This window comes from Plutella xylostella, chromosome 2, assembly GCF_932276165.1.
Source record: "Plutella xylostella chromosome 2, ilPluXylo3.1, whole genome shotgun sequence".
Classification (NCBI taxonomy): domain Eukaryota; kingdom Metazoa; phylum Arthropoda; class Insecta; order Lepidoptera; family Plutellidae; genus Plutella; species Plutella xylostella.
In genome coordinates, this window is record NC_063982.1 from 1,210,606 (window position 1) to 1,226,992 (window position 16,387).

General features: G+C 38.1%; 2 protein-coding genes and 1 long non-coding RNA gene across 3 annotated transcripts; 1 reads left to right on the forward strand and 2 right to left on the reverse strand.

Annotated features, from left to right (window-relative positions):
• Nucleotides 1-357: 357 nt before the first annotated feature.
• Nucleotides 358-14,653, forward strand: LOC105387177 (peritrophin-1). Its single transcript, XM_038111564.2, has 5 exons — nucleotides 358-515; nucleotides 11,240-11,448; nucleotides 11,886-12,030; nucleotides 12,265-12,340; nucleotides 14,001-14,653. Exons 1-5 carry the CDS (start codon nucleotides 509-511, stop codon nucleotides 14,167-14,169), a joined length of 606 nt encoding a protein of 201 aa, XP_037967492.2. The 5' UTR covers nucleotides 358-508; the 3' UTR covers nucleotides 14,170-14,653.
• On the reverse strand, nucleotides 1,321-2,747 carry LOC105387176. The gene has a single exon (XM_011557867.3). It carries the CDS (start codon nucleotides 2,651-2,653, stop codon nucleotides 1,475-1,477), a length of 1,179 nt encoding a protein of 392 aa, XP_011556169.3. The 5' UTR covers nucleotides 2,654-2,747; the 3' UTR covers nucleotides 1,321-1,474.
• Nucleotides 2,881-4,141, reverse strand: LOC125489447. The gene is made up of 2 exons (XR_007267013.1): nucleotides 3,845-4,141; nucleotides 2,881-3,404 (listed from the first exon to the last, which is right to left on the reverse strand). It is a non-coding gene; the product is annotated as an uncharacterized LOC125489447 (long non-coding RNA).
• Nucleotides 14,654-16,387: the final 1,734 nt, after the last annotated feature.

The following is a 16,387-nucleotide window of genomic DNA, read 5'->3' on the forward strand; positions in this document are numbered from 1 at the left end:
ACACTTTAGTTCAAGTATGCTTCTACTCTAGTTAAAATTAGAATGAGCTGGCCACTTGTCATGCTAAATTATGCAGGTACAGGTAAATCCTACCTAGCTATAACCTATATACCTACCTACTATCTTTAGGTACCTAACCTTAGATTGCAGGTATTGAAAATCTCAAAGGACAAAGTATTCTGGCGCACACATCTAGCAGAGAACCTTTGTTGCCTGATTAAGATGAAGAATGAACATAAAATTACTATAACCACGCAAAACAGAGAACCGATGATACCGAGTCAACACAAGACAACGAATGTTCTACCGAAAGCCAATAACTGATGATTAGATAAAGGGTTTATCCACCGTCAATTCTATTAGACTATAAAAGCAAGGAGTCATAATTAATGTGATAGGCAGTTGTAATCAGACTCGTCTGAGTTCTGTCCTTCCGTGTGACATCGTGTGTGACTTCAATTGTTTTTTTTAACCTTCATCTGTGTTTTTTTTATTCGTGTGTTCCATAATGATTGGTGAGTTGGGGTGGTTTTTTACGGATGGGGAGAAAACGAAAGTCACCGAGTAAGCTTAAGACGCAGTGGGCTTGTCACATCTGTCGAAGAACCGAAAAACGATGGGGTACCTAAACGTGTTCTGGAGTGGACACCGTAGTGTAGGTACGCCCTCCGGCTAGATAGGGTGACGACCTTGCGAAAGGTGGCTTGGTCATGATAGGATGAGGAAAGCTACAGATCGCATCCAGCAGTGATTTGGGAGATGTCTACGTCCAGCAGTGGACTGCTATAGGCTGATGATGATAAACGCCTCACACCACATTAGAGAGGCCTATACTATATTCAGCATTAAATATATTTATATTATATTATATAGGTAGTTTTTAATGCGTAAAAAAACTAATAAAGTCGCAGTCATACTCACGCATGTGTATATTAATCATTATTAATTAGTAAATAATAGTGTGGATAGATAATACATGATTGCTTCTAGGATAACGCCTTTTATCTTAATCCCAGTAAGCCGATTATAAAGTGTTTAAGATCATCAAAGCTTAAGGCTCTGTTTCCCGTTTTACTGGCGTCATCAACAATAGGTTAATTCTGTTATCAGTGGTTATTGATCTTTGATAGAAAACTACAATAATCACTTATTAATTTTACACTGCATGTACAAAAGTAATCACTACAAATGTGATTAACAGTTTATCATGTAAAATTAAGTTAATAAAAGCTATTAATGTGTAGGTAATTCTCGTTAGTATTCTATAACAATCTAATTAAGATTCCTACTGCAGCAAGGGAAATATAAAAATCTTACAAATATCTTTTTTGAATCATTTCAATTTATATTTTAAACAATAAATAACATACAATCTCATAAGGCATTGTAAAAGAATTCATAACAAAAATACAAATATCTGGAATGATTTTGTACAAATGTAAAATACTTACTTTTTAATAAAAAAAGTCAGTTATCAACTCAATATTTTCACATCAATACACTCATCACCTTCAAAGTCTAGGTCTCTCGGAGTGTCCTTAGCACTCAGGTTGTCACCGTCAAATATGAACCGCAATTTGTCCAATGGCTTTTCTAAATGCTCAGCACACTTTAGCATTGGCAAGGATAGCTTCTCATCCAGACTTATTGTCATTTCTAAAGGTTTCTTCATATTTTGACACTGGAACTTTACTTTAATACCATCTTTGACATGGTCCTGAGAATTGTTTTTCACTAATTTCGTTACACTACTATTGACTATCCCGCCGTCAATAAACTTGCTGATTCTGTAATCTATAGACTCCGGTGTGTCATCAGGCTTCAGGATCCGGTCTTTGTATGTAAACAATAATTTGTCAAAGCTTACACTCTCTTTATTAGAGAAGTACTCAAACACCTGCGTTAACTTTTGGAACTTACGTATCGTGAATTTGAAGAACTCTGAGCTTTGCCAGTAAACTTTAACGGACAGCTCCTCATTATCATCCAGATCGTTCTCATCTTCAATGAGCACTACATCGCTTGAAACTCTTGGTTTACTTGTGAACAGTTCCTGCGTCTCTGATTGGTCGGGATACTCATGAGTGTTGCCAATGCTGTAGATAGGATACATCGTGTTTATCATGTTGTTGATGTGGTCACGGGCTTGGCGCCGCCCGCGGCCGCCGCGCGGGGACCTGCCACGAGGTGCGGGGGGGTTTGGCTGTGCGGGCGCGGTAACTGTAGCATTTAAAGTAGTTACATCAGTGGGGTTTGAGTTCCTGCCCCTCCCCCTGCCCCTGGGGGTGGCGGGGCGGCTTGCTGCCCGTCCTCTGCCTCTCCTACCTCTTGTTGGAGGCGCTTCTGCTACAACTGGGGCATCGGTACCCGACTTTCTAGCCCTTGCTCGGGTCATTCGTTTAGGCGGCCCCGGTGCACTAATTTCGCCTAAATCCAGACTTACGTCGCCTAAAGAGGTTGAAGAAGTGTCCCCAGCATCGTTTCTTGGTGGTTTAGGGTGTATTTTGTTGTTTTTCACGATTTCATCCAGCTCGCAAGATTCGTTCAGGAGGTTAGTGCATTCTATATGGTCTTCTTTATAATGGTTATTCAGTGACTGAAGCTTCTGTGCTACGTTTCCGTAACAATCGTCTTCGGAGTCCGACGAAGACATGTTTACTTAGTTTTATCACTTTAACGCTTGTAAAATAATAAAATAAACAATAAACAAACTGCACTGCAATGCAACCGCAAACGCCGCTTCTGTCTGTATGACTGACATGACACTGATTGATAAGACAACTGAAATGAAATTTCATGTCTGTGGCCGACAGGTGACAGTTGGAAGCGAGGCCACCGTTATTATTCTGAGGTTGGCTTATAAAATTCCAAGTTGAGGGAAACCATAGACTTAGTATATACTAGCGTATAGACGAACTGACAGCTCGATAAAACGTGACCAATTTTGATTTTTCAGTGTGTGCATTAGCTAGTGATGTACCTTTCTTTACTTTGGAGGACCATCGATAAGTTATTGAAGTTCGATGTTCGACCCTTGGAGAGTTGTTCCATAGACTGTTGTTGTCCAGATTATAATTTTGACATAGTGTAAAAAAATGCATAAATAAAAATAAAAACACTTTTTTCATCGCTCCTTATTTTATTGACTTTTAAACAGAACAATCTTAGATATATCAGCTGTCTGACCCATATTACAGGCTCTGCCTCGGATGGCCGTGTCTGAGATGTTCCCACATATTTATTTATTTAACTGGTTCATTACAGTTTCGTTTCCTAAATTATGAAGTTTACATTCATTCTTAAGTCGAATTGCTGCAAATGGTAGAGTTCTTCTTTGGATTCCAACCAACGCGTCCAATTTATTTCAACTACTTTCGGCTTATTATAATATCTATAGAGGGAATCTGTTGGACAAATTATAGAAAATAATTAGTTTATGTATTTGTTAAAAGATGTGCCTTGCCCTGACTTATTTTTATAGCTAACATTCAAGATAAAATATCGATAATGATATCGATTAATTTGAGTCAATCCCTAGCGTACATGTAAAATAAATTGATGAAAAATATATCCACTATTACTTATTTTTATAGCTAACATTCAAGATAAAATATCGATAATGATATCGATTAATTTGAGTCAATCCCTAGCGTACATGTAAAATAAATTGATTAAAAATATATCCACTAAAATCTTGTAAATTATTAACAAATGGACTTCCACATACACAAAATATGAAAGTAAACAACAGCATTGGCATTATTTTATATTAAATACAGGATAAAAGACAAGTTTTAACCAAAAATATACGCGTCATAGCAGTGATGACGATTTTGGTATTTACCTGTGAAATGTGCAATTTTCAGGATTATTTCTATGATTAACGCCACAATCACTCGCAGAAGATGTTACCATTGTTAAATACAATTAGATTTACTGAAAATAAACCACGATGTACGCAAAAAATCCAAAATACTAAGGTGTTGATTTTCCGCGTGCTGAATTGTGACGCTCTGTCATTCAAAACCAGTCACAGTTTCATTGGATTCGCTATCCTTTTCTATCTTGCTAAATTTCCGTAAGGGATTTTCTTCTCCCTCGCTCGCTTTGTTCGTCTATACGCTAGCTAGTATATACTAAGTCTATGAGGGAAACGGAAATCTTGAGATGTGTTATTTTTTTATTTTTTTTCAATCTATTTTATTTAAGGAACTTTTGTCACTAGGTGACGATGACAGTCCCATCGTACCCTCTAATTAACATACACAAAACAATAAACTAAAAACTAAGAATGAAACTTAAAATAATATAGCAATTTGGCTGCTTCTGACCATGGCTCAGCCAATATACTTTGGAAAACTCCAACATCGATTCTATTAATATTAAACTTATCAACTAACTGTTGCCGCCGACTTGCATTCCGGACACATTCCATTAGGAAATGGTATACGTCATATTCTACTCCACATTCATCACATTTGGGTGAAGTAACTTTTCCCATCAAGAATCCGAATTTATTTAATGGAATATGACCAGAACGAAGTCGGAGAGCCATCACAATTTGTTGTCTGTTTAATCGACTTGAACTAAACCAAGGTATTCGAGGGGGCTCACACACTATACTTCGGTACCAAATTCCCTTTTCTTTGGATATCTTGTTGAAATATTCTCTCCAATTATCACGTATGAATTGCCGATATTTGGCTAATACTTCAGACCAACTTGCTACAACTTCAACATCATTACCGTCTTTAATTGCTTTCTTAGCAAGCCTGTCAGCCTCCTCGTTACCTTGTAATCCAACATGCGAAGGAATCCATTGTAACATAACTTTAATGCCCCTTTTACACAAATTAATTAATTTTGATATAATCTTATAAGCAATTGCCAAACCTCTTTCCCCTGAAACACATCTAATAATATGTTGGAGTGAACTTTTACTATCAGTTAATATTACAATTTTACAAATATTATTTTTTTCTATGAATAATACAGCTTCATATATAGCTAAAAGTTCAACTGACATAACAGAAACACAGGAATTAATTCTAAATAGACACTGGACCTTAGAATTTGGATTGAAAAATGAAGCTCCTCTGCCTGCACTATCTTTGGAACCGTCAGTGTAAACAGAATGCCATCCGTCATATTTAAGATTTAACTCCTGCAAAACTATATTCTTAAGATGGTTAACTTCATATGTACATTTTGCCTCACTTATACAGTCTATATTTGGTTTAATAAACTTTTTGATATCTATAGATGACATCCATGTATCTAAGCTGAAATTTTCTAAGGGAACAGCCGAAGCAATATTTTCTGAACCAGTCCCTATGAAAGTATCTGCTAGCAAAGGTTTTTTTTTCCTAGACCAAAAGTTATTATGCAAATGCAGAGCCAATTCGGAAAGATACTTAACAGTAAGATTTCCTTCAAACGAACGAGACTTTAAAATATATTTAAACGCTAAGTATTTCCGTCTTAAAACAAGTGGAGGAATGCATAGGTCACTTTCCATGGCATATACAGGAGTAGATCTGACGTAACCACCCACGATTCTCATTGCTCTATTTTGTAATAAATCCAATTTCTTCACATTTGTTTTGGCGCTATTATCATATAAAAAACTTCCGTAATCAATCCTACTCCGAATTAGTGATAAATATAATCTACGTAAATGTTGGGGATGAACGCCCCAACCCGACCCAGATAAGACTTTAAATATCTGCAAAAACTTACAGGACTTTTCATAAGTTTCTTTAATATGTTTTGTCCATCGAAGAGAACTATCCAACCAAACTCCTAAGTGTTTTATACAATCAACCGATTCCAATGCAATGTTATTTACAAAAATACTAACATTTTGACGAATTCTTCCTCTACTGAAAACACACAGTTTCGATTTCTCGGCTGCTAACTCCAATCCTAATTGACTTAGCAAATGTATTAAAGTGTTTACTGATAACTGCATGTGAATGATGCTGTCGCTTAATTTGTTGTGATTACTGTACAAAACAAAATCATCAGCGTACTGACTTATAAATACATTCTGAATATTTCTACATATGTCTATAGTAGCAACATTAAAAAGCAACGGAGACAAGGGATCACCTTGGGCAATGCCTTTGCTTGCCCATCTTGTACATCCATTAGCATTAGCATCATCAACTTTAATTTTTAAAAATCTTTTTTTAGAAAACTCCCATACATATTGACATATAGTGGCTCCAACTTTTAACCGGTCTAAAATATTTACAAGGCATTCTATTATAACATTATTATAAGCTCCATCTATATCTACAAAGCAAGCTATAGTAGCATTATTCTTAGAAAATCCTACCTGAATGTTCGTGACTAACCGAGCTAAATTGTCCAAACACGACTTCTTCTTCTTCTTCTTAAGTCCTTTAACTCCTAGTGGAGCATAGGGCCGCAACTACAGCTTTCCACTTCTGACGATCAGAGGCAGCAGCCACAACTTCTGGCCAGCTCATGTTGATCGACTTGATCTCCTGGGCTAATGTCCTTATCCAAGTTATTCTTGGGCGCCCTATCCTTCTTTTTCCTTGCGGGGCAAACACTAGGGCCTGCTTTGTGAGGCAAGAGTCCTCCTGCCGCAACGAATGACCTATCCAGCGCCATTTTCGATCGAGGATCTCTAAATGCGTAGGTCTCTGGTTTGTGAGAGTCCAAAGGTCTTCATTTCTGATGGTTCGTGGCCAAAATATTCCCAGAATTTGTCGCAAGCACTTGTTTATAAAAACTTGAAGCTTGTGGGAAATATCTTTACGCACAAACCAAGTCTCGCACCCGTATCGCACCCGTACCCAAACACGACTGCCCTTTCCTAAATCCCGTCGTATTAGGAGATAATAATTTATTGCTTTCTAAGTACCATTCCAGTCGTTTGTTTAACATAGAGTGAAATAGCTTACAAATACATGATATAAGTGAAATAGGTCTGAGTTTAGGGTCATTATCATTATTTTTTGGTATGGGAACTATTACAATATCCCTCCACTGAATTGGTATATACCCTGAGACTAAAACACGGTTAAATATATTCAAAAGAAATATTTTCGCATTCAATGGAAGATGAGACAACATCGAATAGGAAATATTATCATTGCCAGGGGCAGAATACTTTAGCTTAAGACTATTCTCCAATTCAACAATAGTGAATTCACCTTCTAACAATTCATTTGAAGAGATAAAACAGGGGGTATTATTTATAACAAAATCAGGCGTAAGGGATTGTAACAATTCCTCTTTTTTTTCTTCAGACACGCATCTTCTAACATGCTGATAACCTTTCATCCATCTCATTTTCCGCCACATATCAGATACATTAGTAGTTTCACAAATATTATCACAAAAGGTATGCCAACTATCTGATTTTGCTCTTCTAATCAAACGCTGAGCTTCCGCAGTTTTTCTTTGTAATACACATAGATTATCTGGTGTTGGGTTACGTCTCAGGGTTTTTAGAGCTAATCGACGTTCTGCTACTGCTTTAGACAATGTTTGATTCCAATATTGCTTAGGGGTAAATTTTCGAATAGGATTTGTACAAATTTTAATTAAAGGGATCGATTTGTTTGCTGCACTATTAATCTTCTCTAAAAACCAATCATACATGACCTGTACACATTCAAATGATACAGATTCAGAAAATATTACATTTAGAAACTCCGTATATTCATTCCAATTAGCTTTAGCAAAGTTTCTTTTTTCTATAAAATTTAATCTATCTTGATACCCTAAAGAATATTTAAGAACCAAATGATCACTACCCAAGTTCTCACAAGTAACATTCCAAGTCACATTAATAGCAATGTCAGAAGAGCAAAACGTTATATCAGGACTAGACTGTTGTAATACTCCGTTAACCATCTTGACCCTAGTTGGCCGTCCATCATTCAATGAAACATAGCCGAACTCCAGAGAACTATCAAATATCTGCTCCCCTCGGGTATCAGATTTATTCGACCAACATACATGGTGGCCATTAAAGTCACCAGCAATTATGGAATTACTAGATGAAAGAGAAAATAATTCATCCCAGTCAGCTGATGACACAGTTACACTTGAGGGGCAATAGATGGAGTAAATACTTTTTAACAGCTTACAATTAAGAATTTGTACTTGAATAATTTCAATACCTGAATTTCTAATGCTAACACGTTTGAATACAGTATTAATCGATTTATGAGTTAAAATTGCAACGCCGCCATATGAATCAAACCTATCGTGCCTATATACATTATAACCATTGATATTCAATCTACTTTCTGGCTCTAACCACGTTTCACTTAAAATACATATATGAATATTTTCTCTATTTACTAACGCTTCAAATTCTGTAATTTTAGGTCTAAGGCTTTGTGCATTCCACTGAAATATATTAATAACATGACTTTTTAATGACTTATCCATTATATAAACCAGAGAACATACGTTGTATTAAATCACCCTCAGTAAACATATTCATAACAAAATTACTAATTTTTTCAACTACTACTTTTAACATACTAAAGATTTTTTCTTCTATTGAGGATTTTGAAAAGATTATTTCCTTCAATCTTTGAAACAGCTCTCTAAACCATAACTGTTTTTCCTTTGTTTTGTTTTGCCTTTGATCCTTTTTATACTCATTTTCTTCAACCTGCACCGTATTACCACTATTACCAGCATAAGAGTGCTCTTGCATAATGTTAGCGAGTTCATCTATGCCTTGTCTTTGTTTCTTCTTATTTTTGTTGGTATTAGGCTTTTTACATGTTTTTGCACCATTTATCTCTATCTCACTATCAGAACAACTATCGGTTACTTTATTATTATCATGTATGACGTATGCTTTGGACACGAGTACATCCCTGTATGAATTATTCAAAGTGATATTCTGACCTTCATTCTTACCTACGACACCAATGTTTGGTGGGATATTACTATGACGTAGTTCTTTCTCCACAATGTTCTGCACCACATCAGACTCCTTAGACGTCTTCATTGTACACAGGTATATTTCCACTGCTTTCTTATAAGTCACATTGTCATGGCACATGATGTCTCGAATTTTCTTTTCCTTAATAAACATCGGACAACACTTATCAAGCGCCATATGGGCGCCCTTACAATTTATGCAGAAAAAGTCAGTGGTTTCACAGTTTACATGATCTTTGCCGCACTTTGGACATTTAATTTTTTTTGTAGGGCAAAACTTTATGGAGTGACCATATTTCCAGCATCCAGAGCATTGACTTACTAGAAAAGTATATGAATCAACTTTGAATGAAGCGCCGAAAACAGAAACATACGTAGGTACGATTGGACTCTTAAAACCAATTCTAACAGTTTCACTGTCAATCCATTCACGTAACTCATTCAGTCTCTTGAGCCTACGCACTGATACAATCTCTTGTTCACACGATATTTCATTTAATAACTCTTTTTCATCAATGTCTAAGTCAACTTCCCTTATAACACCAAAAACCAAACTTACTTCACTCGTAAATTGGCATTTATAGCCCATCTCAATAAATTTTTCACACTTTATTAACTTCTCTGCGTCTTCTTTGCTTCCAAAAGTTATAAATGCTCTGTACGGACCTTTGGAGTTAATCTTCATAATATTTTGTATACCCAAAGATTTCAACAATTTGGCCAACCCTACTTGTTTAGGTAAACAACTTTTAGATGACAAACATACCTCATAAATCTTCTCCTCGATACTGCCTTTAGAAGCTGTACGAAATATTCGTTTTGGTTTCCTTTGTACAGTAATGAAGCCATCATTGTCATCTCCATCTGTTTCGTTGCTCGGCGGTCTCGGGCGCTTCCCCGTTGAGCGCTCGATGCTCATCTGACACTCCATTTGCACAGAATCTTCATAAGTACAAACTTTATCGCCTTCACAATCATTAAAAAACGATTGAATCTCTTCGCTCTCGCTACAACTTGAAGGAAGTTTAGTGTTATCCATTTTTCTTATATTTCATCTTAAGATCGAAAACTATAACAAATAAATGTTACAATCGTCAATAGTAACCACGATAACAAAATTAGGTATGCAAATACTGTTTCCTGAGCTAATTATTTAATTTTAAACTTTTGAAAAATTAAATACGTCCGACACGTTTTCGTTCCCGCCAAAAAAAAAAGATGTGTTATTTTTTTACTATTATTTTTTTATCACTGTAAGGATCATTGTACTTCTCTAAAGTCAGATTAAATAAGAGTTATTATTCTGAGCTTTTCTCCTATACGTTGCCCGAAGGTAACAGAAGTGGTGGCAGAAGGCTCACAAACCTTCGCTTCGCTGATGACATAGTCCTGTTCGCCACTTCTGCACCAATACTTCAAACAATGCTAGAAGACCTTAGCACGGCGAGCCTTGAGGTTGGACTGAAGATGAACCGGTCGAAGACTAAAGTCATGAGTAACAGTGCAAAACGTAGGGTTGAGGTAGACGGTCAGGAGATACAGTATGTCGAGGAGTACCTTTATCTAGGCCAGATAGCTTCATTTCATAACCGGCAAGACAAAGAAATCCAAAGACGGATTGAAAACGCCTGGAAAAGCTTCTGGTCTATGAAATCTTTAATGAAGGGGGAGCTACCATTATCGCTCAAGCGGAAGCTCCTTGACATGTGTATCCTGCCCGTCCTAACCTACGGCGCTCAGACTTGGTCTTTGACGGAACATCAGAAAGGCTAGTACGGGCTGTACGGGGCGCATTTAAGACGTGACAAGAGTTTTGCATCGCGCTCACTCACATCGCGCAGCCTCAAGAGCGAGCGCAACGGAGAACTCTTGTCACGTCTTAACAGCGCCCTGTGCTACAGGGTCAGAAGTCCAAGCTGAAGGTTTGCCAACGAGCGGTGGAGCGCAGTATACTGGGTGTGACCAGGTTAGACCACGTCAGGAATACCACACTGCGCTCCGCCACTCGCATAAAAGACGTAGGTGCACAGACCGCTAAGCTGACGTGGGCCTGGGCAGGCCACGTCATGCGAATTCAAAAATTATAACCGGAGATGGCGGGATGACCTGGACAGATTTTTGCCGGATTGGCGTCAGGTGGTCGACAGCAGAGACGTGTGGAATAAACATGGGGAGGTCTTTGCCCAGCAGTGGGACACTGAATTGGCTACTTAAAAAAAAAACGTTGCCCGGACGGAGTTGGAACTTAAAGCACAACATTCAGTGCTACTTTCTAACGTAAGCATTTCTTTTCCAGCTAAACTCATCCCCCTGTTCTGCGTGGTGGCGGCCGCGGTGGCCTCCCTAGAGGGCGTCGACCCCAACACCCTGTCTTGCGACCCAGCTGGCCAGATCTACCTGAACCTGCCCCACGAGACCGACTGCAACAAGTTCTACACCTGCGCTCACGGACAGCAAGTGCTGTTCACTTGCAGCCCGGGCACCATCTTCGACTTTGTTCTGCAGGTGAGGATACCAGGATAGGTATTTAGTTTAAGTACTTACCTAAGTAGGTTAAAAATAAAAACACAGTTAAATAATCAAAGAAAAATAAGTAATAATGCCTGTGGGCATGTGGTATGGCATGTAGAAAAGCCGTCTTCCCCATCGCATAGCGTTTATTAGGCAGCTGGAATAGCACCAAGATAACTGCGACCTGGACCTTTTTTTAAATTTTATATGGACAATTATTGGACACATAATTTAATCAGTATCAGTATACCTATTTCGTAAAGCTTCTATAATAAGGGTAGAATAACATAATACGCTAGATATAGCTTCTTCCTAGTTTTTCGTAATCCAGAGTGTCCTATAGTTATTACTCCCAATCAATCTACCATCACAATCAATTTAGCCGTTTCATGAACCTTCATTTAACAACCTTTCTCCTAACCTCACAACAGACATGCAACTGGGAATCAGCCACCAAGTGCTGGCTGCGCAACCCTGACGCCGACATCGAGGAGGGGTCAGGAGAGGAGGGGTCGGGGGAGGCCTCCCTCGACTGGTCTGCTGAGGAGGACGAGACCCGCTACCACCACGTCAGCAGTGAGTACAGCGCCATCTAGTGACCGGTTGCGAAAGCGATGGTCTTTTTGTTATTATGCTGACGATTTTTCGTGCTGGCCAGGCATACAGTAGGTAGCATACCTACCTAAAAATAATTTGTTATTTTTTATAACTACGTGGACTCTATGTAGAAAAACTTTTAATATTAAAGTGGTTCCAACCAGTATCTACCTATCCTTAGTTAAAAAATGACTAATTTTATTTTTATTACAGAGACCGTGGCTGCTTCTTTTGCTCCCTCTCTGAACTGCAACAACGCTTTAGAAGCCTCCAGGCAGCTGCCATACGCGTAAGTACATAAATACATACATACATTGTGATACTCTTAAGCTGCGTACAGACTGGCCCAACGAACGCCCAACGATGGATATTTATGATACATAATACAGGGCAGATTGCAGCAACGAAGGTCATCAAAACCCGTTCGTTGGCGTAATTTTGGCCGGTCTGTACGCAGCTTTAGAAGAAAAATCGAAATACTTACAATGGAACATAAAAGAGTAGAGAATAATTGAGGGCGTTGCAATCTAAGAAAGTGGCCACACTATTATAGTATAGAAAACGGACAAAAGTATCACGATACTTTAGCAGAAAAAATCAAAACGAGAAATGTATCAAATATTTACTAATTATAAAATGCGACTTTTTGGGGAGGTTTATGTTAAGAGAAGAAATTAGTAGGGGAGAGGGGGGCAGTCTTGAATGAATTTCATTAAATCAAATCAACTGTAACTTTTATTTCATTGTGTATTTCATAATGTTTTTTTGCACTGAAACATGTGTTGGTTATCCCATTATGTAATTACTATAGGAGAAAAGTGATAGTATCACACATCGATATTTTATTACAGTTTTTTCTTGCTCAGGAAAAAGTTCAAATGTGCCCCGGCAATTCTTCTAAAACTGTGTTTACCGATTTTCCTGCAACAAATTATTTAATTGGTCAGAAAAGCAGTGACTTGCAAATTATTATGTCTGGAGAATTTATACCGACTCTTACACTGAGTTGCAGAAAGGATCTTTAAGTTAATGTCGGCATTAAATGTATTGTTGCCTTGCTTTGACAGTATACATACGGACAGAAAGAGACAGACATAGATTTAATGTCCACATTAGCTTAAAGTCCCTTGCTGCAACTCGGCATTACATATTCTTACACATATTTTTACAATAGGTACTCTACACGGAGAGACCGACACACATAGACACCTACAGCTGTAAAACTTATCGATACCCTTTTTGAGTCGGGGGTTAGTAAAAAAGTATCTAGACCTGATGTTTTGACAACATTAGCATCCAGACCCTGATGTCATGTAACGTTTGACACTAGTATTTTCTAACCTCTATAAGAATAACAAATACACATTGAAAGGCATTCTATTACATCAAAATAGTACTTTTTTACAAGAAATATAAGCAATGTATGTTAATGGTTAGAAATTAAGTACCTACTCACCAGTATAAAACGCTGCTCTTTCATAAACATCGTATATATTGACTAATACTTCTCCAGCCTCATTCTCCGCCAAACATCGTAGGTAAACGCTGTAAATCATCTGTCTAGCTTCGCTGCGAATGGTTTTATTCATTTTCACTTCGTGAACAAACTCAACAATCCACAAAACTCCAAAATTAAGCAAAATTCGATTTGTTTATACAGGAACAGGGCGAGTTTGACATTCAAACCATAGAAACAGACCACAAATCACAAGTTTTTTTTTATTGCCAGGTTTAAATCTGTTTAGTTCCAAAAACATTAATCTCTACTCTTTTTCAAATTCAAATTCAAATTCATACCATTTATTCACACTAATTCACAAACATACACAATACAATACAAAACATAAACATTAAATTTGTACTGGACTTTTGTGTTCAGCTGTAACATAATTATAAGTAGGTACATAAGAGTGTTTATTCCAACGCGTTAACATATTTTTTTCTTCCAGCGGTGACTGCCAGCGTTACTGGCGCTGCTCCAACGGCGTGCCGCAAGCATCCTTCTGCACTGACGGTCTCTTCTTCAACAAGGCCACAGAACAGTGCGACTTCGAAGGCAATGCCAAGTGTGTACTAGACAGCGAAGACGAGTTAAACGGAGAATACTTCACTTACTGAGAGGCTGAAAGAGTCGAGTCATTGCCACGGTCGATTACGATTCAGTCGTAAAAAGTAAAGGTTGTCTTGTCTATGGTTTTATGGAAGCCGCGAAACTGAAATAATTATTGTTATAATTTCTACAAAATGTAATGTAAATATCTCGTACATGTCAATAAAGAGCAATATTTAGATGCCATTTGCAAAATAAGCAACGAATCTCTTTAAACGTATTTCGTATCTACAGAAATATGTGAAAAGTACCTAAAATAAAATGCTTATTAAGTAGGTAGGTAGTATGATAAAATTGCAAAGTGCCGATAATAAAAGAAGTGAAATCACACTAGGAATTATTCTCAATTGTTTTGTATTTATATTCAGTTTTGCTGATGAAATACGAAGTTTTGATGAATATTAAAAGTGTAGATTCACATACCATCTTGTTCTTTGTTGACAGTGTCTATAAATACATATTTAAATAAATTACCCTGTGTTTATTTACTTATTTGATTTTATTATTTACCTACCTACTGTTTTTTAACATCCTCTATTGTGTAGGGTAGCTATGGTTACAAGGCGTAGGTTAGGTATATATAGTCATGAAGCACATTGCTTATAAGATTTATAAGGCTTTACTAAACTTTTTAAAGAAATGAAAGCCTTGTGTTTAAAAACAAAAAGACTTTCCATATTGTTGAAGAAGCGTGGTGGCCATAAAATTATCCCTTGAGGGACACCGAATTTGATACTCGAGTCGGCACGTCTTATTCTGTCAATGAAATGAATTTTAAATAGTCTAAGTAGGTACTTCGGCACGCTTCGGCAGGTTATACAGAAGACCGAGGAGTATAATCTACCTTTATGTCTAGCGTTTGTGGACTATGAGAAAGCCTTTGATTCTATTGAGCTCTGGGCGATGCTTCAATCCCTTCAGCGGTGCCATATAGACTATCGCTATATCGAGGTGTTGAGATGTATGTACAATGCTGCCACAATGTCAGTTCGATTACACGAACATAGCACAAAACCGATCCAGTTGCAAAGGGGCGTGAGACAGGGAGATGTTATTTCTCCGAAACTGTTCACCTGTGCACTGGAAGATGTTTTTAAGCTTGTAGAGTGGAAAAGACTGGGCATTAACGTCAATGGCGAATATATCTCTCATCTACGATTTGCTGATGACATAGTTATTATGGCGGAAACGCTGGAGGAGTTGGGCGAAATGCTCACAGACCTCAATGATGCCTCTAAACAAGTTGGGCTGAAAATGAACATGGACAAGACAAAGGTCATGTCGAACGAACATGTTTCATCATCGCCCGTAACTGTAGGAGGTGTCACCATCGAAGTTGTTGATCAGTATCCCTACCTAGGACAAGTGATCCGATTAGGTAAATCCAACTTCGATAAAGAGGTAGCTCGTAGAATCCAACTCGGATGGGCAGCGTTCGGGAAATTACGACACATCTTCACTGAAAACATACCTCAGTGTCTGAAAACAAAAGTTTTCAATCAGTGCGTGTTGCCAGTGATGACTTACGGAGCCGAGACGTGGTGCTTCACCAAAGGGCTTATCCACAAGCTCAGAGTTGCTCAGCGTGCTATGGAAAGGGCTATGTTAGGCGTGTCCCTGCGAGATAGGATTCGTAATGAAGAAATCCGCAGGAGAACTAAAGTTACCGACATAGCCAAAAGGATTAGCACGCTGAAATGGCAATGGGCTGGCCACGTAGCCCGCAGAGCCGACGACCGCTGGAGTAGAAAGGTTCTGGAGTGGAGACCCCGTGTCGGCAAACGGCGTGTCGGTCGCCCCCCAACCCGTTGGTCTGATGATCTGCGGAAGGTAGCGGGAAGCCGCTGGATGCAGATGGCGGGTGACCGTTTGGGGTGGCGATCGTTAGGAGAGGCCTATGTCCAACAGTGGACTACGGAAGGCTGAGAGAGAGAGAGAGAGAAGTAGGTACTTACTTACCGATTTTATACTTAGTAAATTTTAGGAGAGACAGTAATGTATTTCTATATACCTACTGCTATCATGTTTATAAGAATGGGGACCATTGCATACACAAACAGTGTCTAAAGCCAATTCAGCTTTTAATAATATTTTATCTTTTTGTGCTTTAAGAATATCAGCCCCATTTGAATCAGCTGAATCTGACTGGCTAATCCTTTCACCACGTTAACAAAGTTAACAAACCCTAGACCAGCTCTAGTGTATGTCAAATAATATTAATTTTGG